Here is a 25,231-nt window from a genome sequence, read left to right as displayed (position 1 = left end):
GTCAATTTTCCCGCTGAATTTGATATATAATAGTTAAGTCAACAATGATTTAAACAATAGGGAGAAATTTATTTAAGTTCTCTAACTAGTGATAATCATCTATTCTCATCAGATTTCACAAGGAGAAAGATCGATCGTGGAAAATGTAAGCTCAGCACCAATGTTAAAAGGACAAAGAATTCAAATCTACTACACTGTTAGGACTCTCTGATATCGCCCAGACTGCAGCTAGGAAAACAATCTCTCCCTTTCCAAAGAAACATATCACTGCAATGCCTCTTTATTTCTCCAAGGATCAAGAATTACATAAAAACATGGTAACCAAGTTTACCCCCAAAAGGAGCGGTCTCCTTTTCTACACTGGAATACCCAGTTTACACAGTCAAAATTTCTTCACCTCCTCCTAGTGAAACCAGAGCACTCCATAAAAAGTAAATATATTTCCTTAATTGCCAGTTTTGTAAGATTGAGTTAGGGTTAAAATCTTCTTCCTAATATTGTATCAGAATCTATTTGAACAAGGTTTCTTGGACCTATTGGGTTTGTCATGCCACATGCTATCAAATCCCCTGTAAAGATCTAGTGTTACATTTGAGATGTCCACTCCTTGGCGTGATAGGGGGTTAAGTTGGAGATCTTACATCAATTGGAAATAAGATCGAAATACAATATATACATAGATACAAACTACACTTCATAAGTTGGTTTTGTAAGATTGAGATTAAAATCGACTTCCTAAAAATTACACAACACAACATTTCAGCTTAAATGAATTCAGCAGTCGCTATGCAAAACTTCTTCAAGTACCTTAATAACAATAATTTCAAAACTTCATTCAGTCACACAAAACCTCTTTGGGCAGATTTTTACTTTCCTTTATATTAAAAGTTTACTTTAGTGTTAAGTGGGGATATATCCACACATGTGTGGTATGAATGATACACAAAGTAACAAGCATAAATCCATACCGATATTATCATGGGTATTCTCTTCAACACAGTCATCCATCATTTTTCTCTTCTTGTAAAAAAGAAAACCTTCACCAGATGGATTGGGTAACATCGGTGGATGCATAGCATAGAAGTTTCCCAGAGCAGCTGAAATCGTTTGAATGCAACTCTTTTCATCTTCCCAGTCAACCTATCATAAAAACGAATCACAATCTTTCAACAGTAAAGAAAAAAAACGATGTGATCAGAAAACATTATGAAGCATTTGTAATTATTAATAAGCACATCCTTGATTATTAGTGGCAACGAATTCAATGGAATAACAGCTGAATAAACAGATAGTACTTACTCAAACTGTAAACAAGAAACACAAAAAATTATATCAATCATAGTACATAAACTGAACTCAGGCAGCAAAAATAAAACCCATAATATTAACAATGAGCCAGATATATGCAGAAAAAAGTAACAGAAATTTCTGCAAATTGGCGAAGAGAGAAAGAACATAGAGATCTATAACTGACATCATTGCCCAAACAAAGAGCAAACTCTGGGACCCGATCCATGTCTGGAGTGTATTGATCAAGTATCACAGGAAGTCTAGAGACATTTCCATGCTCATCAATATGAATGCCGAAATATTCCTCCAGCATTTCAGACTTTTGTTTCAGCAGTTCTGTGTTCATCTGGGGAATAGTAAAACAAATATATGTAAATATAAAAATGTGAAATCCAAACGGAAACTATCATGTGAATATGTGCATATTGTTGTCAATAAAGGATTATTAGGATAAAATATGCTCAATAATTCAAAGAATATCGTCAAAGTCTTCCTATTCATTTCAATATATTTTTGTTTCCTTATTTTAGAGAGTTTGATTGTTACAAATAGAGGCAATGAAAATATAATTTTTGTGATTGTTATCAATAAAATAATTCTTTATTTCCTTAGTTCAAGTTTGTACTAGAGCTCTCAATCTTGGTTGTTTTGTTTCCGTTTCCATGTAAACAGCTGCCATCATTGCCCCAAGATCAGTGGTGGGGCCAGAAAGGTGTGCCCCACACCAGTGATCACAATGTCAGCAATTGCATCACCATTGGAGTCACCAAGTGAGTCACACATCACCACGAGTATCAAAGTGTTTGGCTTGTGCCTAGCTCTGACAAGCCTGATCTAGTGACCTTTTGGCACACAAGACCAATTGTCTGAGGTGAAATTCATCCCTATGGGTCCTACCTAATGATCTTCCAAATGTGGTGGCCCCTACCAATATGTTGACTGGAATTAGTTGCAGTGGAGCTAGTACATTAGGAGGATTTTGAAGGGAAAATCAAGATTAGACCACATCGGTGATGGAGGACCAGAGTAAGATGACTTTAATTTTGGGATAGTGAATATTTATTACTGATTATTTGGATGTTGCATTTCATGATTCTTAAGATAAATAGAAACTATATGCTCTATTCCTCTGCTAAAGAGATATAGAATGATTGAAATAACATTCTTGCTTTGAAGAAGGATTTTGCCATATGTTACGATATTGAAAGCAAGGTGTTTAATGCTAAATGGGATTCTCTCTATATCGGAATATCAAGGAATTTTGCATAGGTTGTGCATCAAACTAAATTAATGCCAAAATTTAAGGATAAAAATTTCCTTATTTAGTTCCCTACTCTATTTCAAAATCTAGTAGAGTCAACGAAGCCCTACGAAGACATACTTTTTGAAGTGAGGGCTTTTGCAATGGATTCTAACAATTGACAGATCCAAACAAATGTAGTTTGTTAAAACAAAGACCTCCTAAACCTATTGAACTGGTGTTGCACAAGTAAATTAAAATGCTGAGTAAGAAAAGAAACAACTATGCTTCAATAATCCTAACCGAGAGTAAATAAAAGCTACCATTATTGAAGACACATCAAGGAAAACAATCAGTCATGAAAGGCCAGAGGGAGATTACTTCTGCAATCTTGTCTTTTAATGTGTCATCATCATTACAGTCCGAATCTAGGTCCTCTTCCTTGAGTGCCAATATAATCAAGTCTTTCAAGGGAACTGGATCATTTAGTTGAATGGCATTGAAATGGCCAAAACGGCTGAGAACTTGCTGATACATGAGTTCTTTGCTGCAATAAATTAAGGATATAATGTCACGGACCACTTCTAGAGAGCAGTTAGGCGGAGGGCCAAAATTAATTTTTTATTTCTAACACGCTCCATCATAAAAGAATGCTCAGGGCCTAAAATTTTAACTTAATAATTTCTATTGCTTTGAACTATTAATTCTCCTACTTGTTTAGATCAACACAAGAATGTTTTATGTTCATATTTACTTATAAAATTAAATTGAATTAACAACTACTTAAAATTGAAAGGCAATACTAAGGCCTTGTGCATAGATTTTTTTCTATAAAAAGGATAAATGGATGTGTATCTTGGCAAAAGTATGGGATTGTGTTTTAAGACCAAAGACATCTTATTTTCCCTTACCCCACATTCTTTCATACATCCAATCATAAGGGAGATGGTGATAGAGCTTCACCAACACATGCTAGGACTTTGAGATGAGAGAATGAAGGTGGAAGACCCATTAGTCCCTCTCAACCGTGCTCAAAACAGCAGAAACATAGTCTTTGAGCGTAACAGCTTTCTCAACTAAAACCCCCCATGGAATTTAAACTTTCCTTATGGTTCTTCACATGGCAGCCTTAATTGAATGAAAGTGGTATGTTATAGTTAGACTGGTATCAATTACAAATGATTTTGCTGAAAAAGAAAGTTGAAACGATTTTGAGATTGTAGCTTCTTTCTTTAAATTTGTTCTTTGAATTGTTATTATTTCATGAAAAAACTAAGTTGGTATCTATTACAAATGATTTTGAGATTGTAGTGTTCTCTTTTAATCTGTTCTTTGACTTGTGTTATTATTGCATGAAAAAACTAAGTGGGATATTGTGAAAAATCCTGATTTGGTTACTGCTGCTTTCGAAGGAAAATAACTGTAATAGGGTGTCATTAAATCATTTAAATAGAAGACTCGGAGACATTCTGATGTTGCTTTTAGTTGGTAGGTTTCTGCCTATCCTATCTATATTTACATGTTGATTTGTTAACATTTTCATAGATTGAGCAGACATAAAATTTATACACTTGATGAGATAATCATGAATTAAGAAACCAAAGCTGAAATTTCATGCTACATAATATGTAGACAACATGACTTGGTTCATGACATAGGTATGTACCTTTATGTGATCATTGGAATTTTATTTTTGACTGGTAAACATCGTGGCAAGGATAGTTTGTTCCATGTAGTGAGCATGGTATGGGAAAGAACAATGAATCACAGAATTGACCGAATCCTCACTTTTAAAATCATCTAAATTAATCGCTAACATATTTCCATACTATATTAAGTGAATATCTAGATTATAAGTTGATTTGAGATCTCTAACAATAATTATAGAAATAAGGAATTGATCCTACATAAAAAAATATCTAGATTATATTCGTATTATTAGAAAGATTTTATTTAATCTCATGTCTTTGTCATTGGAGGATATCAAATGTCCTCTATTTATTGCATTGATTTCTTTTTCCCAATATAAATAAAGCAATAATGTTGTCTCACAAAAACACAGTTCCATCACCACTAGATTTGTCAACTATAATCAACAATTGCTTGACATATTCACCAAATCTTTAAGAGAACCAAGGATAGATTATATTTGCAGTAGGCTAGACCATATGACGTAAATGGCACAGCTTGGGGAGGAGTCCTATAATTATAGAAATAAGGAGTTGTTTCTATATAATTACAAATATCTAGATTATATATATTATTAGGAACATTTTTATTTATTCCCATATCATAAATTTGTTATTGGAGGATATCAAATCTCCTCTATTTGTTGTATTGATTGCTTTTTCTCAATATAAATAAAGCACTCCTACTATCTTAGAAACACACGGTTTGATCTCAACTCAACACTTCTTTGTTCCCTATAGTTTAACAATAATAATGATAATGAGTGAAAAAAGTAAAGCCAAAAGATTGGTCGTCTACTGTTAGGAAGTTAAAAGTATATGTAAGAAGAAATAAAAGAGGAGGGAATTAAAAAGCGGGAAAAGTGGTTAGTTTGTTAGTCGAGAGAGAGTATAAATAAAACTGAGTTGGCTGAGGAGGGGGGATCAGATATTTTCTTGAGTATAGACTGAACATATTTTCTAGTGGAGGAAGGGAGGCTTCCTTGACGGGGGTGCATACTTGTATTTTCAATACTTTACAGAATCAATAATACATATATACATACTTTCTTTTCTGTTGTTTGAGTGTTGAAGAGAGAAGAGAGTATAGATTGGGTTACTCGCAGAAAGTAACCTAACAGATTTGGTCCGATCTACCGGATTTGTATCGGAAGAGCAAACGGAGTGCATGTGAAGAAGAAGAATGGAGGGAAGGGTGATTGCGATTGAGTCGACGGTAGAAGAGTTGAAAGCGGAGATGAGAGCGGTAACTCGCGAACTCAAAGCATTTGGACGCGCTCTTGGACGACGAACCAGGAACTAGGATCGGAGTTCCGAAGGAAGTCGTGATTCCGTCAATGCAAAACAGGAATGACGACTGCCGAAAAAATCGGAGGATGAATCGGAAAACAAAGGAGAAGTTCAACGTATGAAGCGCGTTGAACTACCTACATTTGAAGGTACGAATCCCATGGCCTGGATCGCAAAGGCAGAGAAATTCTTTGACCTCTAGAGCGTGACGGAGAAGGAGAAGATGAAGCTCGTCTATATATGCATGGAGGGAAGCGCAAGCTATTGGTTCTGCTTCTGGCGGAAGAAAACCAGACACCTGACTTGGAAGATGTTCCCTGACACTCTGACGCGGAGGTTTGGCGGACTAAATCGAGGCACCGTTTTTCAGAAGCTGGCAGCAGTGCGACAGAAGGGGAGCGTCAACGAGTACATCCAGGAGTTTGAAATCCTAGTGCCGCAAGCATCGGGAAAACCAGATCACTCCTCACTTTATGTCCTTGTTGATCTTGTAGCTAGCATTATAACGGGTGTTGAGGCTGATGTGGCCACTTAGCGAATACCAGATCCTTCCATGTTGATTTTTGCTCAGTTGGGCCTTGAGTTGATAGTGTTGAACATTGATTGCCCTCTTTATGACATAGTGATAGGACAAAAAGTTCTTGTAGATATGGATGAAGCACTTGAAGCTGAATATAATACCCTTATAGATGACATGATATTGGTTGTTGCTCAGAAAGGTGAACAAGCAATGAAAATGTCTCTTGAAGACGGTTTAGAATATGGCCTCAAGATTCAGCATACGACACGCACCAAAAGTAGTGAAGAAACTGAACAAAACAATTTTGCAGATAGACCATTTGATTACAAAAGGGACAGTTCTATGGAAAAAAAGCTTTGATGAGGAGATTTTGAGCCCTCAGGAGAGGAGGGTTATGGATTGGCACTTTGTTCATTTGGAGTATGGTTGTGCTACTTCACTTAATGATGTTTCTCTTCCCCAATGGAATCAAGATGATGTGTGTGGGGTTTTGGAGGAGCTCATTGTATGATTAAAGGGGGTTACAGTTCCGTTGTTGAGTCTCTAGGAGAAGGAATTACAATTCCCTTGAACCACGTTGTAACAAATGTGTCATATGGTATCAATGAGCCGGGTCAAAGTTATAAAGTCAAAGTTTCTACAGCAAATGGCAATGAGTTCTTTGGTGATGTTGTCCTTGTTACTGTTCTACTTGGCTGTTTGAAGGCTAAAACTATACAGTTCTCTCCACCTTTGCCACAGTGGAAATGTTCTTCTGTTCAGCGTCTTGGTTATGGAGTTCTAAATAAAGTGGCTTTGGAATTTCCTAGTGTATTTTGGGATGATGCTGATTTATGTTCTGGAATGTCAAAAAAATAGTTGGGGCTCCTGTCCTTATTACATTAGTGGTTGGTAAGGCAGCCATAGGTGGTCAAAGCTTGAGCTCTTATGATCATGTTAAACATGCATTGAAGGTTCTCCAAAAACTTTTTGGGCAGGATTCAATTCCAGATCATGTTGCCTATGTTGTGACTGATTGGGGTAGGGATCCTTTTAGCTATGGTGCTTATTCTTATGTTGCGGTTGGAGCCTTAGGAGAAGACTATGATATATTAGGGATACCATTTGATGACTGCTTGTTTTTTGCTGGTGAAGCAACCTGCCAAGAGCACCCAGATATTGTTGGTGGTGCAATGATGAGTGGACTACAAGAGTCTATTTGCATAATTAACATATTGATTACTGGAAATGATTATATTGCTGAGGTGGAGGCATTGGAAGCTGCATGGGGACCATTAGATGGTGCTCACATAATGTACAAGAACTCTTTAGATGGTGCTCACATTTTAACCCGAGAAGCTTTGTTAAAGGGAATGTTCAAGTGGTCCCTAGTGGGAGTGGAAGCTATGCAAAAAATCAAGGAAGTCGTTACTACAGCCCCTATACTAGCTCTACCCCATTTTGGCCAAACCTTCTACGTGAGTGTGAGGCTTCTGGCACTAGAGTAGGGGCAGTTTTGTCGCAAAGCAAGAGGCCCATAGCTTTCTTTAGCAAGGCATTATCTGAATCTTCTCTTGCTAAGTCCATTTATAAAATGCTGAAAGTTAATAGAATCCAGGAAGAATGGAAGACATTGGAGGAGGATTTGGCACCATCCAAGCCTCTAGACCTGAATTGGAGGGCAGTAGCCAGTGGGTTCCCTTCATATGATAACACGATGATGAAGAGGAGCCAGGAGATCAAATATCACAGTTCCAACCTTGAGGACAAGGTTGTTTTGCAGCGGGGTGTAATGTTAGGAAGTTAAAAGTATATGTAAGAAGAAATAAAAGAGGAGGGAATTAAAAAGTGGGAAAAGTTGTTAGTTTGTTAGTGGAGAGAGTATAATAAAACTGAGTTGGCTTAGGAGGGGGGATCGGATATTTTCTTTTGAGTATAGACTAGACATATTTTCCAGTGGAGGAAGGTAGGCTTCCTTGAGCGGGGTGCATACTTGTATTTTTGATACTTTACAGAATCAATAATACATACATACATACTTTATTTTCTGTTGTTCGAGTGTTGAAGTGAGAAGAGAGTATAGATTGGGTTACTCACACAAAGTAACCTAACATCTACCCTCCAAATTAGGGGGCAATCATTAGTAAAAAATATAATGTTATATAGGTGTTTGCAATGCCACCTCGTTAATTGGAAGAAATAAAGATTCGCAATACTAAAGAAGACTGCAAGAAAAGAAACCCGGATGAAAATTAATGAAACCAAAACCAGGAATAGGATATGATAGCATATAATTTAAGTTAACAAGAATTTGAGGGTGCAAATAGCTCTGAATTTTGCCCATAAAATTTAGGGAACAGATGTTTACGTTTACAATTTGTGAAACTTATGACATTCAATAGAAGCTTAGGTTCCTCTGTATTTTAAGGCCAAGTTTGAAACCCTAATCTCTTTCGCAACCCAAACATATAAGGAATACATTGGTGACAATGCCAGGGAGTTCACTTTTATAAGAAACAAGGGACACAAGTAGGTATTTCCTAGAAAGAGGGGTTTCCCGAGTGGAGAACACTCCAAGGTGAATCTGAAGTTATTCTTCACCTGAATTCAAGAGGAGATCAGTGGTTCAATCTTAAAACCCAAATCCCTTTATTTTAATTTTGTGTTTTAACTTCTAGAGAGTAAAGAATTTGGAAACTGTTTAAGGAAAAAATTCCACGACCAAGCAATGCAAATAAACTAAGGTCTTGATTTGGTCATGTCACTTCTCCATCAGTGAATTAATGGAGCACAGATGGAGTCTATTGGTGTGACTTTTTTGCCAACTGATAGCTTCTAAAGTTCACGGTATCTTTGCATATTTTCCAAAGTTTAGAGTGGCTGGATGCACTTTTCCTTAAAGAATTCAGTAAGACAGACGATTCAAGAAAGTACACTGATATCCTGTGCATAAGAAATATGTGTGAAATTTCAAACTGGTTAATCTCATGAACTATGGCCCTGCCTCAACAATCACAGGTAAGAGGTTTTATTTTTCAAGGACATTGAAATTCCTCCCTGAAGTGAAACCTCTAAAATGGATTGGTAAAAGCAGTTCATAGACAGGTTTACAACTAACATGAAAAATTTACTCACCATCTCTTCCTCCTTCTGACCATTTTAATTGACTGCCTATAAACCAACCACATTATTGTCAAATCTAAATGAAAAATTGGTAACCTCATTCAGATACCGATTTTTAATATTCACATGCTTCAAACATTATGATTTGTTATAGAACTTTGCGTTAAATATTTTACAGCTTAAACTAACAAAAACATAATATCTACCTCAAGTTCACAACATTTGCAAGATAAAGACAGGTATTATGTTGAAGCAAAGCAAAAACATCATCTGCCATTCCAACATATGTGCAATGCCTTACAATGTCCATCATGCCTACAGGATAAAAGTCAGTAGGAAACATTTTCAAAATCAACCTGCATGGGTACATCACAGGACAGAGTCTTCATTATCAGTAGTCTAGAATCATACCAGGATCACAATTGCTATTTATCTCATCAAGAAGTTGTTGAACACTTGTGAGTTCTAGAGAATCTTTTGGGTTCCTTCTTTGTCTAATGGAAGACCTGGCAAGGGACAAAGCAAATTAGCGATATATGTATTCCAGTCATGGAAATGTATCTAACACTGGCAAACTTCTAACAACCAAACATACTTGAAAAGGGATCGAAATTTCTAAACTGCTTTAAGAAACCCTCAGAATTATTGAGCACGCATAGAACATGATTACAACCTTGAGGTTCAGGAAACAAGACAAATAGGAAAATATATCAAAAAGCATAGAAATCAAATCCTAATCACTAATAACTCATGATTTGACTATATTAAAGAGGTAGGTTTTAGAAAGTGGATATTAAACCTAATTTGATCTCACAAAATTGGTTTGTACGGTAAGGTTTGCATCCACTCACTTATAATTGATATGGGATCTCCAACACACTCCCTTACCCCAAGACCTAGACATCTCGAATGCAGTACTAGATACATGTAGGTGGTTCAATAACGATTAGGACAATAAGCTCAACAAATCTTGCTAGGGTAGACTTTGATACTATCTTAAAAAGTAGACTCTAATCTTAACACAACCTCAAAAAATCTGCTTGTAAAGTGAGGTTCACGCCCTTTCACTTATAGTCGATGTGAGATCCCAAACAATAACTATGATATGATTTGATAGGAAATATCTTATAACATAGTTTTGTTATTAGATATTGATTTAGTTCATTATTATAGATCTCTGCTTCAATACAAATAAGTATATTCATTTTTGTACACAACACAAAAAATTCATTATATAAGGTTAAATATGTTATTGGTTTCTTAACTATAACGAAAAACTGCACATGGTTCCTACTTGAAACTTTGATTTTGTTTGGTCCCCCTACTTTCAAAAGCAATGGTTTTAGTCCTTCATTTCCAATGACATTAAATTTTATTCTACATGATAAACGGCATTCAACTTAAGCTGTCATGTAAAGTGACACGTAGCTGCCACGTAAAGTGACGTGTGGCTGCAACAATTTTATCTTTTTGAAGTAAAATTATTTTTTTCTAGAACTCCACCATCTTCTCTGTTTCACATCCCATCTTCACCTTCATCAACCAAAACCATTCATGCTCCACTTTTTCCATCTCCATTCACAAGGCTCGCTCTCATCTTCCCCGTCTTTCATTCCGACCTCTTCAAAAAAATTTCCTAGAAAAAAAGCATCGGTTGCCACCTTCTTTCTTCAATAATAGCACAAGGTTTAGTGTCCCTTAAAAGTGTGTTCATCCCTTTCATTGAGGCACTCCAACACTGGCCACACCATCGCTGTTCCACCAGCTCTACTGATTTTCCCCCTTTCTTCATTCTTCTTACAAACCCTAAACTTGGTGTGGTCAAGAATCACAATGTACCCATAAGTCATCCTCGTCGTTGGAGATATTGTAGCCACAGTCCGTACCAGCAAAGCCTACCATTCTCGCACATCCAAAACGGAGCCAGCACCAATTTCCTTCCTCTAACAAGGCTCCTCCATGCAACTTCAGCTTCTCTCCTTACCCATTTTTTATTGAAAGTAGAAGTAATTTTGGCAAAATTTCGTGAACTACTAAACTCCCAACTTAGGACATCAGCTTTCCTTCAAATCAAACCATTGTTTTTGTGAAAAAAGAAAAGTAATAATTTTGATGTATTTGTCTTCTAAAAATTATTTCGCATTCAAACCATAATTATCAACTTTATTCTATCAGATAGGTTAAGTAATTGTAGTAGCTGGTTCGTATTCTAAAATGATTTGTAAATTTAAATTTATATCCAACCAATTCACTGTGTTTTATTCATTTTAAAAAGTTGAATCAAAAGTTTTAAAATGTGTGATAGTGGTGTGTGAATGGGGAAGAAGACAAGGTTTTGTGATAACCGGTTTATGTTTAAAACTGATGCAGAGAAAAGTGAATGTGATTATGGTGAGTTTGATCGAACATGAGATTGCAAAAGAGGGTTGGAGTGGCAGTGAAATTGGTAGCGTCCAAGTCTGAGAATTGGGTTTGTTGAAGCCATGGAGAACCCTAATCAACCTGTTATAATTTAAGATAATATCTTTAGAATCTTTCTAATTAGAGGAAATAGATACATAATCTTTTTTTTTATTTTACTTTCCTAGTTTCCCTATTTCCCTTTTTTAAAGAATTAGATTATTACAAATAGAGAATATCAGAATGTATTTTTTATGATTGAGAATAATAAATCAGTCTTATTTTTCCACTTGGTATCAGAGCTTGTCTGATCCACTTCCGCTGTCTTTGCTGTCCGCCGGCGGCCCCTAAAAGTCTCTTCTTTAACAAGTGTTTTTAATGGGTTCCAATTGCCCTAGTCAAGTTCTGCCTTAGAATTCTGGCCTTTTTTCCAATATTACCAAATATAGAGTTTATTTGAGTATGATCAGAATGGGATTCGAACCCATTCCCTTTCGGACCAGTAGTTGAAACTGGTGTTTTAGATTTGTTGATGGCCAATCAATTTTGGCTCTTTTTGGCATTCTTATTGATTGCTAGTTGAATCAAAGAGACCGAAAGTCTCTTCTTCGAAAAATCCAAGAAAGGCCACTGCCTTCGCTGCTTACTCCACCGTGTATCGTCGCTATCCGCCGCCGGTCCGCCGCCATCCGTCGCTGGTCCGCCACCAGCCTTTGTACGTCGCCGGCCACCGCCTGTCGTCGACCACCGTCGCAGTTCCGATCGGTGACCAGCGAATCTGGGTCTTCTCTTCGAGCGCGTCCTAACCCTAGTGGTCGCCGTCTCATACTCCTTCGCACGCGTCGTCACGCACCTCCTCTCTCCGTCAGATCTCGGGTGCATGTTTGTCACGCGCCGCCCTCCCAACGTCGGCATCAAACCGTGCCACTGCTGGTCGTCTCACCGGACCTTCCTCTCTTTGTTTTGTCCCTCCATAGCAGCTATTGTTGTCATCTTCATTGTCTTCACAACATCTCCGTCTTCTCGCCTTCTCTCTCTAACAGAACAGGAGAGACTTTTCTGCTTTGTTCATCTGTTAGTGGGTTTTGAAGCCGAGGAAAATTTAATGGCTAAGGTTTTGACTAAGGCGAGTTTCGTTTCTTCTTTGCTCGGTAGTAGTCATCGCCACCATCGAAGGGGGACGGTTCCCGATTCTCGTAGCTTCGTTTCTGGCGTCGGAGGGTACACTTCTCTCAAGTTAAAGTCTCAGATTCGCAGATCTTGGTTGCCTTTCGAGTTTTAGGGTAAAAAGCTTCACTTTCATGTAAATAGAGGAATACCCAACAGGATCAGTTCTTGGTTGAGAGCTTCAACTGGTGCTCAGATGACCCTTAGAATAGGGAATGTTCAGAAATGGTGGGAAAAGGGGCTTCAACCCAACATGAAAGAGGTGATTTTCGCCCAAGACCTTGTAGAGTCACTGTTAAACGCGGGGGACAAGTTGGTGGTGGTTGATTTCTTCTCTCCTGGCTGTGGTGGTTGCAAAGCTCTTAATCCTATGATATGTCAACTGGCAGAGATGAATCATGATGTTCAAATCCTTCAGGTGAATTATGAGGAGCATAAGTCCATGTGTTATAGCCTCAATGTTCATGTTCTTCCTTTCTTTCGCTTCTATAGAGGTGCTCATGGTCGATTGTGTAGCTTTAGCTGCACCAATGCCACGATCAAGAAGTTTAAAGATGCATTGGCCAAACACTCCGTCTTCACACCGAACACTTCCGCATCGTCGGACCTCGCTCTCAGTTTTTGAGTTCTGGTTTGGTCCTTCTGCTTACTGTGTTCTGGTTTATGCCTCCACCAAATGACCAAGACCTTTCTTCCTCCTATCACCAATGGATTCTCACTTCGTTTCTGTTTCTCAAGCAACAGTGCTTCGTTCCGCTGCTACCACAGTCGACATTGGGGCAGTCAGTCGTTATCACCGCAGTCAATTGTTGTAACCTCTGCAGTTTGTCGCTACCGCCTCAATAAGCTGCTGCATTTTCTTTGGTCAAGATTAAGAGTGCCTCGTGAAGTACACTAGCCGTCGTTCCCTCTGTTTGCCGTGAGGGGAAATATTTTTAGCCCCTGTAGAGAACTTTCTTCTTGGGCTAGAGTTTAGCCCGTACTTCTTCTGATAGTGTTAAGTATCACCATTTAGGAGTAGTCCAATAGAGAACTTTGGACCTCCAACCTGTCTTTGGCTTTTTTATGCCATCATAAGTCCCAATCTTTTGTGTTTTTGGTTTCTGCCAATTCTTTGTTATAACAGCTCATTGAGAGTTGTTCTTTGAGACCGCCCGCTGATTTGACTTGTTCGATGTTAGGGGTTTCAGATTTGTCCCCAAGTACGGATCGGTTCTCACCCGTTCTTCCACCTTCATGTCACTGACGTGTGTTCAATCGTGAGGGGAAGAAAAGTTTTAGCCGTTGTAGGGTAGTGTAGACCCTGCAGGTTTGTTGCTGTTTCAGCCGCTGTAGGGTGGTTAAGTCCCTACAAGTTTGTTGTTGTTAGCCACTGCAGGGAAGTTCAGTTCCTTCAGGTTTGTTGTTGTTCAGGGTAGTTAAGTCCCTGAAAGTTTGTTGTTGTTCAGGGCAGTTAAGTCCCTAAAAGTTTATTGTTGTTCAGGGCAGTTAAGTCCCTAAAGGTTAGGACAGTGAAGTCCTTGAAGGTTCGTTGTTGTTAGGGCAGTTAAGTCCCTAAAGGTTCATTGTTTTTAGGGAAATTAAGTCCCTAAAGGTTCATTGTTGTTCAGGGTGGTTAAGTCCCTACAAGTTTGTGGTTGTTAGCCTTTGAAGGCCTCCCATATGTTACTCATGGAAATCATGTTGTTGAAGTTTTGTTGTTGTTCGCCACTTTGTTGTTCGCCACTGGAGGCCCTTCATCTGTTCTTGTAGTTTGTTGTTGTTTGCTGCTGCAAGTCATCATTTTGATGGAAATCTCTCTCGTCCATTGTTGTCCAAGTTGAAGTTTCATGGTGCTAGTACGCCCTCGTCCATTGCTGTCCAAGTTGAAGTTTCATTGTTCTAATTCGCTTTTGTCCATTGTTGTCCAATTTGGTTTATTGACGTTCTCTACAATTGAGTTTGACTATTCCAAGCTTGGTTCATACAATCTTGTATGATCCAACTTGAGGGGGAGTGTTGTAATTTGAGATAATATCTTTAGAATCTTCCTAATTAGAGGAAATAGATATATAATCTTTTATTTTATTTTACTTTCCTAGTTTCCCTATTTCCCTTTTTAGGAGAATTAGATTATTATAAATAGAGAGTATTAGAATGTATTTTTTATGATTGAGAATAATAAATCAGTCTTATTTTTCCACTTTCTAATATGGTATCAGAACCATGGTTAGAGCCTATCCTAGCGAGTTCTAAGTAGGCATTTCTATTTCCACCCGTTGTCGGGCCGCTATAGAACCACCCATTAATTTCTACTATCACGCACGAGATGTCTATACCTCGGCGTGAAGGGGGTGTGTTGGAAGTTCCACATCGACTAGAGATAAGGTCAATTTATAATATATAAGTGAGGTGCAAACCTCACCTTATAAGCCGGTTTTGTGGGGTTGAGTTAGGCTTAAACTCACTTTCTAATACAACCCCCTTGGCAAAGAAATTTTAACACCGTTAGAAAAGAGGAAGTAAAACAATTTTTTTTTAAAGTAAGAAGACCAACAAAATCAAAGTTTTGGGTAGGGACCATTTGCAATTTTTCGTTATAGTTGAGAGACAAAAACATATTTAACCCTTCATTATATTTCTTTCAGGCTTTCTCTTCTCAACGTAATATGAAAGCAATATCACCCTTTGCGACTCGTTTTCTCACTATTCCTTTCAACATGATATCAAGAGCCTAAGGAGAAGCAAACTCAAATTTGTCTTCTCCTGGTGAGTCCACTGCTCTTAGGAGTAAATATTTGAGAAATCAAGCACGTTTTGTGTTTCTATTTTTTTTTTCCTTCTATCACTTTTAAGTTGGATGCACTACTCTGATGGACTTCTTTAATCAATAAGTCAATAACCTAAAGAATACACACAGAACAGACCCACTCCTCTGAATAACCACTTCTTATTTCATGAAATCAAGAGTACAAATGCAGTGTAAACATCCCTAAGGAAGCTTGATCTCCCTCCACTGGACTAAGTTCCAATAAACTCACAAAATACAGATTCAATAATCCTGCCCTTTCCAACTAACTCCTTATTTATACTCCCCTACCTTCTAATTAATTGCTAACCGGTCCTCTCTGCTTCTCGCTATACTTTTATTTCCTTATTTATTCCCCTATCAATACCCCCTCCATCTCAGCAACCTTGTCCTCAAGGTTGGAATCATAGCTTGATCTCATGACTCCTCTTCATCATCGTGTTATCATATGAAGAGAGCCCACTAACTATTGTCCTCCAATTCAGGTTTAGAGGCTTGGATGGTGGTCTACATGAGAGAATTATTGACTCCTTCTATTCCATTAATAAGAATTGCTCCTTTTCCAAGATTCCCCTAGACCATATGATTGTTGTATACTGCTTTCTGACCTGTGACCTCTTACCTTGTGGAGTACAAGTATTATAGTTTGTTTCTGAAACTGTCTCCATTACTTCTCTTGAATCTTCTTCTCTTGAATTTTCCTCTGCTATTTCAGCTTTATTCAGGCTCCACACCATCGCCGGTGTCTCTATCTCGGTTTCCTTCTGCAGCATTTCAGGGGTAATTATTTTTCTCATTAATGTGTTGTCCCCCCTTATTAGCACCTCAGCATCCGCCGACCCATATTTCAATGCCATCTTCTTCCAATCCACCTTTATCTCTCCCAATTTCGCCAACCACTCAACTCCCAACACTACATCCACTCCACCTAACTCAAAAATATAAAAATTCTCTCGAATCTCTGCTCCCTCCAGTGTCACAAACAGCCCCCTGCAACACCCTTGTGTCTCCTTTCTCTGGCCATCTCCCAAACATACCCGATATGGTGTCGTCTGCTCTTTCTTTAACCTCAGTTCATCGACCAAGTGGGTCGAAATGAAATTGTGACTCGCCCCGCTGTCGATCAGCACGATGATCCTCCAGTCTCGAATCCATCCGGCCAACTTCATGGTGTTGGATTGTGCCACCCCCCTGGCTGAATACCCCAACAGTTCCATGCAACGCTGCTCCGCCTCCTCTCCCGTTTTCACCACTTCCTCGTCGTCATCGGCTCCCATAATCATCACCTTGAGACTCCTCTCTACGCAGCGATGCCCTGGACTATAAGGTCCTCCATAGTGAAAACAACGGCCCTCCTCTCTCCTCTTGAGGTATTCCAGAAATGGCAGTGTTCGCTCTCTGCGATTTGGCCCGCCACCGCCTAACGTACTTTCGACTTTTGAACCAGCAGTTCTGGTCGCCGCTTCTTTCTTCTGACCCTGACCTCCGTCGTTGTTCACGCGCCCCTCTGATGACCCCTGATAGGTCTCTGTTCTAGCTATCGTGCCTGCACTGGCTGCATACTACCCCCATGTTGGTCCTCCTTTACTCACCGCACCGCCTCCGGTCACCCTCGCCACCAATCCCAATTGCTCCACGTCCCGAGCGCTTCCCATCGTGGTTAACAGGTCGGGAGGATTGTAAGGCCGAACGAGATCCCTCAATTCTTCTTGGAGTCCTGCAAAGAAATACCCAAGCAGCTGTTCCTCCGTCACGCCAGTCGCCTGAGCCACCATGATTTCAAATTCCCGCACATATTCCTCCACCGATTCCCTCTGTCGCACCGCCGCCAATTTTTCGGAGATTGTTCCCCGGTGTCTACCTCCGAACCTCCTGACCATCGCCTCCGTCAATGTCGCCTAGGTAGGCTTCTTAAACTTCTTCCGCCAAAAACGAAACCAATAGTTCGCTCCCCCTTCCATACAGATGTACACCAGCTTCATCTTCTCTTTTTCTGTCACGCTCTGAAGTTCGAAAAACTTCTCTGCTCTAGCGGTCCATCCCGTCGGATCAATCCCTTCGAAAGTGGGTAATTCCACTCTCTTCATCCAGCTCCTCTGAACGTCATCGCGTTCTTCCTCCGATTCCTCCTCAAATTCATCCTCCTCCGTATCCCGACTTCCATTCAGCGAATGACTGCCTTCAGAGCTCCTCCCCTGGTTCCCTCTTCTCCCACGGTCGCGATTAACGTTTTGTCTCCCCCGGTCGCGATTCACGTTTCGAGCCATTCCCCTTATCTCCGCTCGAATCTCCTCCAACGTTGCTTCCATGGAATCGAATCTTCCCTCCAGTGCGCTTACCCTGTTCTTCATCTTGTCTCTCCTCCGATCTGGATCTGGCAAGTCGGACCAATATTGATGGACTTCTTTAATCAAGAAGTCAGTAACCTGAAGAATACACACAGAACAAACCCACTCCTCTGAATAACCTCTTCTTATTTAATGAAATCAAGAGTACAAATGCAGTGTAAACACCCCTAAGGAAGCCTGATCTCCCTCCACTGGACTAAGTTCCAGTAAACTCACAAAATATAGATTCAATAATCCCGCCCTTTCCAACTAACTCCTTATTTATGCTCCCCTTGCTAATCGGTCCTCTCTGGTTCTCGCTATACTTTTATTTCCTTATTTATTCCCCTATCATACTCACTGTCAGTGTTACTGTTCATTGACAACAACTTTCTTGTAAGCTTTTCTAGGGAATGTTATTATTTACCAATGACAACTTTCCAACAAGTTTTTCTTCCAACTAACAATTATTTGTAGTGTTAACATGTTAGGAAGGGAAATATTGAGAAAGAGAGGAATGTGTATTATAGAAGGGAATTTTGAAATAAAAGGGGTAAAGTGGTTAATTGTTTTGGGGAAGAGATTTTCTCAAAACGTCATAGTTTCCCTATGGGAGGTTTTAGGGAGCTATCTTTTTGGTATTGAAAGTCTTTGACAAATAGTATCTACCAACAATGTTTTATTAAAAAGTATTGTTTACCTTCATGCCCTCTAACAATATAAATGTTCAGCTTGAGGAGGGGTGTTAAAGATATGATTTGAAAGGATGAAATACATTGAAGATTGATTGTCACTTTGATATAGAAACGGTCATGTTCTGGAAATGTGTACTAGCTTTGTCATTATTTACTTTGTCAACTTTGGCAACCAACTAGTAGACATGTTTGCTAAGTCTCTCAAGAGATCTTATGTTGATGACATTTCTAACAAGTTTGTCTAACATGATAATATATACTCCATCTTGAGTTAGAGTCTTAGAGATATGATTTGATTACAATAAATAGGTTACCAAATATTTTCCATTATTAGATATTGATTTTATTCCTTATTATTGTATCTCTTTTTTCATTATAAACAAAATACCAATGTGTGTACCTAACACGGAATTCACTATATAATCTATATTCCTTATCTGTTTCCCCCTTTTCAAAGTGGTATCAAAGTGATATCATACTTCATGACCTGTTTTGTCACTAATCCTTTCAACAATAGAAATATACAACTCCTAAATAGAATATATATTTTCATTCCTCTCCCTTATGTTGGAGCAAACATGATATTTGTCTCCTAAATAAAATTCCATCCTCATCTCCATTGAATAACAAGTATACCAATACCCACCCAAATATTAATTAAATTACAGAAAATAAAAATAAAAGTGCAAGAAGCATGATATTATAAAGAACTCAATGCCAAAATGATAGGGTATGGAGAGTTTATGAAAGGAAGAAAAAAGGGAATAAAGAGGGGGAGAGACGTTAGGCAGTTATAACTGTAGTCATAGCTTGGGTGGGAAATAAAGCTCCTATAAAAAGAGCTGGTGTATTTGAGTAATACTCACTTTTTGAATTGCATACTATAAAGACAGGATCACGTTTATCCTGTGGAGAGAGAATTTGGCTCTCTTGGAGGTTGTTTGGTTGTGCATTTACTATACTGAATAACAAAATTATACTGTATATTCTTCTTTTCTACGCTATGAGTGTGTTAAGTGCAAATTAGATAGGTTTCCAATTCAGAAACCTATCACAAAAAGACAAATTTTCTTCTCTCTAATGCTAAATAACAACGAAGAGTTCTAATTGCATAAATTTCAAAATAGAGTACAAAATAAGATAAGAATATTTTTGTACTCTATTTTAGTAATTTAAAACAGAGAAGGAGTGGGGACAAGACAGATGTACACACTAATTCTCAACGAGAGATATGTACACACTAATTCTCATCCCAATAGTCAATTTAAAATCACATATTATGCATACTCATACTCATACCCTTACAATCCTAGTAATTCCCATCGACTTTGAGACATTCAGACAATTTACACTTAACAATGAAAATGAGATGAACAATATTAAGAGATAGAGATGCTAAAGAAAACACAAGAAATACATAAAGTAACAAAAACAAGATAAAAAACTCAAACAAAACATACTGAAATAATTAAGAATGTACTGATTATTGAAACCCACTAATATTATGAGTTTTAGCTTAGTTAGATATAAAAACGTAAATGAAATATATGGCAACCACCTCACAGCATTCAAACTAGCACTCATTTCAAGATTTCTATCAGACGTAATTTGTGTGTAGGCATGTAATCTTCCAGCGGGATCTAATGAATCTGTTCTAACCATCTTATGTACAGGAACTTTCAATGGTCTTGAACCTATCATCATAAAAGTTATGATAAGCCAAAAACAAAAGGTATGCAACATAAGAGACAAGAAAATGCATCAAACCTGTTGGAATAGGGCTGAGGTCAACCTCCTTACTTATATTAATACGAGGTAGTGGAGATTGTGCAGTAGTCTGCCATAGTAGAGAAGTATGCAAAGAAAATGTTTGAATTAATGAGAAAAATTATGATGCAGACCAGAATATGGATTCATGTTTGCATAAACTGTTAATTATTAAAAATAAAGAGATGTTTTAGTATTTACAGTTGATACAGGATATGTTCATGAGATAAAGGTTGGGGATAACTTGATACATGAATATTAATTCAAGAACTTGTTGGAGCATATAATTAAGTAGAACTTTAGTAACGTTTGGTTTCATTTAAAAAAAGAATCAACCTGATTATTAGTTAAAATAAAGTTATAGTGGACATGGCCATAGGAAAGGTTTAACTAAATTGAAAAAACCTAAAAAATTCAAAATTGAGTTATGGAGACCCAAGAACATCAAAAACCATTTTTTAAATGCATGAAGCTGACTTTGGTTCAGTTGGAATCAAAGACATACAAAGCGTTTTAGGCTCTTTTGTATTCCTACACTCTCTACAAGTTTAATACTCTTTGATTCGTAATGTTCATGTTCTTGTGCTCCAACTATCATACATTCACTCTGAATTATCTTTTAACTAACAAGTTATCTTGTGTTGGAAAATTTAGAGATCTAGTAAAAAACACAATACTTGGGCAATAAAGTTATCATTGCTTTAAATAAAAAAACATAAAGAATGTTTGTTGTAACCAATATTTGGTAAGTGGAAATACTTCATGTTCGAAGGAATTAGACATAGCTCAATTTGTGAGTGAATTGATATAAAATCTATTATATTTTCTTCTATTTCCTTTCCTAACACTTTAGCTTCAAGCAAGTCCTGTGTATGCATGCATATTAACGTCATCCATTGATAATCAGTTAGACAACTAAACTGAAGGAGGAAACACAGAAAGACACATTTTGTAAAGGATTTCAGTAACTTTGTTGAAATCAAGGTGGACAAATAACAAGTTATGATATCACTTTGATCACAAGTTCAATTTGTTAGGAGTGGAAATACAAAGAAAAAGGAAGAGAATTATCAACAAATTAGACATGTAGTATAAAACTTGGTCCTAATAATCTAAAAATTAATATGCAAACTTTTGATATTTAATTTAAGAAGCATTTGTAGTGCATCTTAGCTTATTAATTATAAAATTAAAAATTAAAAAAAAAAACAAAACACTAACAATGTGGTAGTGATCTACATCCAAAAGATTCTGCAGATGAGATAAATGGCAGGTATCCTATCATCTTATCTAAGGATCTAGTGATCTACATCCAAAAGAAGCCCATAGATAGTGATCTACATCCAAAAGAAACCCATGGATCTAACCATCTGCCAGCAGATTCGTGTCTCAATGTAGTAGAAGATAAAGCCACAATGCAATCCCACCCCCACAAGTTCCAATGCTAATAAAAAATGAACACATAGGCATTGAGCTTGTGGGAGCAGATGTTTCCACTCTACCACACACCAGTACTACTGTGACATAGTTTGCCACTATCAGCTATTGTGATAGAAAAATCCACTCCAAGCATGCCTTAACAAATTCACAAACCATTTGCTAAAATAAGGTGTTGAAAATTGTAAAAGTCAATTTGCAAACTTCTAAGAAAATTTCATTTACTGTCATTTTTATATAAAATCATATTGCCACCTGCCTTTCCTACCGATGAATTCAATTGATCGAGCCAAAATCAATATACTAGCAAATACTTAAAGTATGTGCTAAAAACATTAAACATTGAGCATTACGTTGCAAACATACTTGTTCTTGAAATGTCCTTGCCTCATTGGAACTCCTCAATGTTGATTCAACCACTGACTGTATCTTCTCAATGATGACTTCCTGATTTAAAAGGCTCACCTGTATGCAAACAAATGCACTATTTTCAACATCAGAGAATGAAGAAATAGGGTATCATGGTGGTATTATTTACTGGGGATAGAAGTTTCATCCAGCCCAAAGTTTTCATGGTGGTAAAGGGAGACAACATGTTTTCTACATTTCAAGCTCAAAGTGCTCTTCTTTATATGAGGGGATATCAAAATACAGCTCATCATGAATTTTTACCTATAGGCTTGATTTTAGCGATGGAAAGTTAGTCCAAGACATGATATCAAAGTCTATATGACCATGTGGTTAGAAATTCGATCCATGCCATCCTCATTCTTCTAAACAAAAAGTGAATTTCAGCACCGTGTATTGTGGTTAACCCATGCATATTCCATGTTTCAAGCTCAAAGAGTGCAAGATGGCATGTTAGATACGAAAATATTGATATATTTTCCACAAACAACTTAAGCTTTTGAGCTAGTTAGTTCATGACACCATCAAAATTCAATTTCCTTAGCAAATATCATGAATAAACAACACATTAGAAACTTAATTGATTATTTCATCAATTTTGTTCAGAACCACCTAACCCTCAATTATAACTTCATAGCCAACATTTACCACTGCCAAATGGCCAAAAAACTATACATAATCTAAGATACTTTAACCCACCTATTTTCTAGCTTAAGAGCTAAATGTTTTGCTAGTAGTAACGCAGAACCTTGAGTCAATGACTTAGAAATAATAATCATAAAGAATCACTAATATTCATATTCATAACTACATTTTTACCTCCCTCTTTGTCGGATGTACATTGACATCAACATTTTCGGGTGGTAAAACAATTGAGATATATATGAAGGGCTTAGAAGCTTTTGGTAATGTCGCTGCATAAACAATTTCAATAGCTCTCTTCAATGCAGAGCACTCAACCAGTCTATCTGAAGAACATAGACAAACTTTTCTTGAGAATCTATAAACAGTTATCTCATGTTAGATAATGAGAAATTTGAAGTAAACAAGGATAAACACTTAACAAAACAGGGGCGAAAATATTGTACTGACAGTGCAATGTTTTTATATAGTCATCTAATTACAAACAACTATATATGGTTAGTTTCTTTACTTTGATAATAAACACCATAATATTCACACGAAAGATGATTTTTTAATTAATCAACAGTGTAAAAATAATTTACACTAGAAGTATATATCCTATCAGAGATGTTCATGTAAACATTTAGTTATTTAATCGGATGTTATTTTTTCTGTTTTCTGTTATGTTTGTGTAACCTCTTTAGAGACTTTGGAACCTATATATGATCTGCTTGTGTTCTCTTTCTGATAAATTGAAATAATATTCAGTTCTGTTTTTGTTAAGTTTTTCCTTGCCTTTTTCTTCATATCAAAATTCTGATATATCCCTTAAACCCTAAAAGAAATATATCGCACAAAACTTACCAAAGATGAAAGTGAAACTCCATATTTAGTGTTTCAATATGCACCCAACCAAGAATTAGTATGGGATGTTGAAGCAGATGCAAAAAGCAAAAATCAAAGACCGAACATTGTTTTACATTTTCACGGAAAATCCTCTTTGCATTTGCAAGAATAAGGATGTGTTAAATAACCCTTTCAAATACCTTTGCACAGTGAAGAGTCTTCTAACACCAGCGTATATTATTTTTTATACACAGTAGCATTCATCTAATAGAAAAACACCTTCAAAATTTTAAAAGCACCACAGTTAATGTTTGTACAATTCATGTATACCATTGATGAAAAGCACCATTGTGATTTTCTTTGCAGCATAATTCGCATTGGACATGTAGCCATGCATCTCAAAAACCGAAGAAGACATATCATCATCTGAAGCTTCAATTTCAATCAGGTTGCGAACAACTGAGACACCATAAACAGATTTGATGGCTTCTAGCCTTGAAGACGTGGCAACAGTGTGAACATCAGCTCTAACAGCTCCATGCTGATTGCAGTAAGTGAAAAAATAACATAGTAATTTACAATGCAGCTAGCTAATAACATTACATTAGCAAATAGGTTTTGTAGCTCAAGAGACCAACCTTTCTGCAAGAGAAACTGACTTTCATGTGATGAATAGCAAATCGGCTTACCAAGTCTACAATCTTTGAATAATCATCAGAAGTATTCTGCAGTGTCTTCTTCCTTGCAGCCATGTTATAAAACAGATTCTCAACCTATCAACAGAATTACTTTCAGGTAATCAGAAAGCAACATCCTAATCAACTTCATTACACATCATTAATAATGTAAAATATAGACAAAAATTACTGAATGGCAATTTTGGCCTATTACTGTTATCCTTTCACACATTTGGTTCCCACTATTTTAACTAAGTAAAAAAGTGTCATGTCGGCACAGACGTGCTCTGTAATATTAGACATCACGTTAACATCAATAGGTAAACCAAAATTGTACAATTAAAATAGTAAGATCGAAATTGGCGGACAAAAATGATGGAGTGATCAAATTCGTGAAGTCATAATAATGATACAAAATGTATAATATAATCTAAAAATAGGCACAGTATTGTTGACGCATAAATAGACCATTAATAATATCACATATTAATGACAATGTCATTAGTTTAATACATAAATACTTACGTGAAAATAAATCACAATGAAACAAAAGGAGAAGCCATGACGAAAGTATTAGTTTACCAACCATTATCTGTGTTCCTTTAACAGCAGCACATGGCTTGGGTTCGTGCTCCATGACACCATCTCTGTAGGACACCCTGAACCATAGAAGCATAAATCTAATATACTATATGTAAGAAACAAGCTTCTTATAAAGGTTTTCTTGGACAACTTTTTGTTATGCATTTTTAAGAAAGAAATAAATAAAAATGTACATGTAAGCTTGCTTCATTTTTTTTCTTATTTTCTGCTGCCGGAAGTATTTATCTAATCAAAATCTTAATTAATTATACATGTATCCGTTTAGATAAACTTCTCGGCAAATACTTCTAGGAAAGCAATAAAAAGAATGAATCTCTATGTAAGCTAAAATTAGCTTCTCTGAAATAAGACTGTAGTGGAAA

The 25,231-nt window shown here is 37.1% G+C and overlaps 1 protein-coding gene, 1 long non-coding RNA gene and 1 pseudogene across 5 annotated transcripts in view; 2 read left to right on the top strand and 1 right to left on the bottom strand.

The window, feature by feature from the left end:
• LOC108333915 (DNA mismatch repair protein MLH1) overlaps positions 1–25,231 on the bottom strand; it is a 28,283-nt gene that overhangs the window by 2,336 nt on the left and 716 nt on the right. Inside the window, exons 3-15 of one of the 4 annotated variants that reach the window (XM_052871299.1) lie at positions 24,853–24,925; positions 24,228–24,362; positions 23,920–24,130; positions 22,939–23,087; positions 22,078–22,176; positions 20,275–20,344; positions 20,066–20,201; positions 9,542–9,636; positions 9,337–9,445; positions 9,143–9,178; positions 2,912–3,077; positions 1,475–1,636; positions 969–1,140 (exon numbers count right to left, since the gene is read on the bottom strand). In XM_052871299.1, the coding sequence (XP_052727259.1) occupies positions 969–1,140; positions 1,475–1,636; positions 2,912–3,077; positions 9,143–9,178; positions 9,337–9,445; positions 9,542–9,636; positions 20,066–20,201; positions 20,275–20,344; positions 22,078–22,176; positions 22,939–23,087; positions 23,920–24,130; positions 24,228–24,362; positions 24,853–24,925 (1,613 nt within the window). The remainder of the gene's footprint in view (positions 1–968; positions 1,141–1,474; positions 1,637–2,911; positions 3,078–9,142; positions 9,179–9,336; positions 9,446–9,541; positions 9,637–20,065; positions 20,202–20,274; positions 20,345–22,077; positions 22,177–22,938; positions 23,088–23,919; positions 24,131–24,227; positions 24,363–24,852; positions 24,926–25,231) is intronic. The other 3 variants (XM_052871300.1, XM_017569421.2, XM_052871301.1) reach the window with 3 other exon arrangements.
• On the top strand, positions 125–24,097 carry LOC128194840 (uncharacterized). The gene is made up of 3 exons (XR_008246284.1): positions 125–431; positions 1,963–2,316; positions 23,956–24,097. It is a non-coding gene; the product is annotated as an uncharacterized LOC128194840 (long non-coding RNA).
• LOC108333916 (thioredoxin-like 1-1, chloroplastic) lies at positions 12,289–13,852 on the top strand (annotated as a pseudogene).

The sequence above is a fragment of the Vigna angularis genome, chromosome 11 (assembly GCF_016808095.1).
Source record: "Vigna angularis cultivar LongXiaoDou No.4 chromosome 11, ASM1680809v1, whole genome shotgun sequence".
In the NCBI taxonomy this organism is placed as follows: domain Eukaryota; kingdom Viridiplantae; phylum Streptophyta; class Magnoliopsida; order Fabales; family Fabaceae; genus Vigna; species Vigna angularis.
Note: the sequence above shows the minus strand (reverse complement) of the source record. Positions and strands in the feature narration are given on the sequence as shown.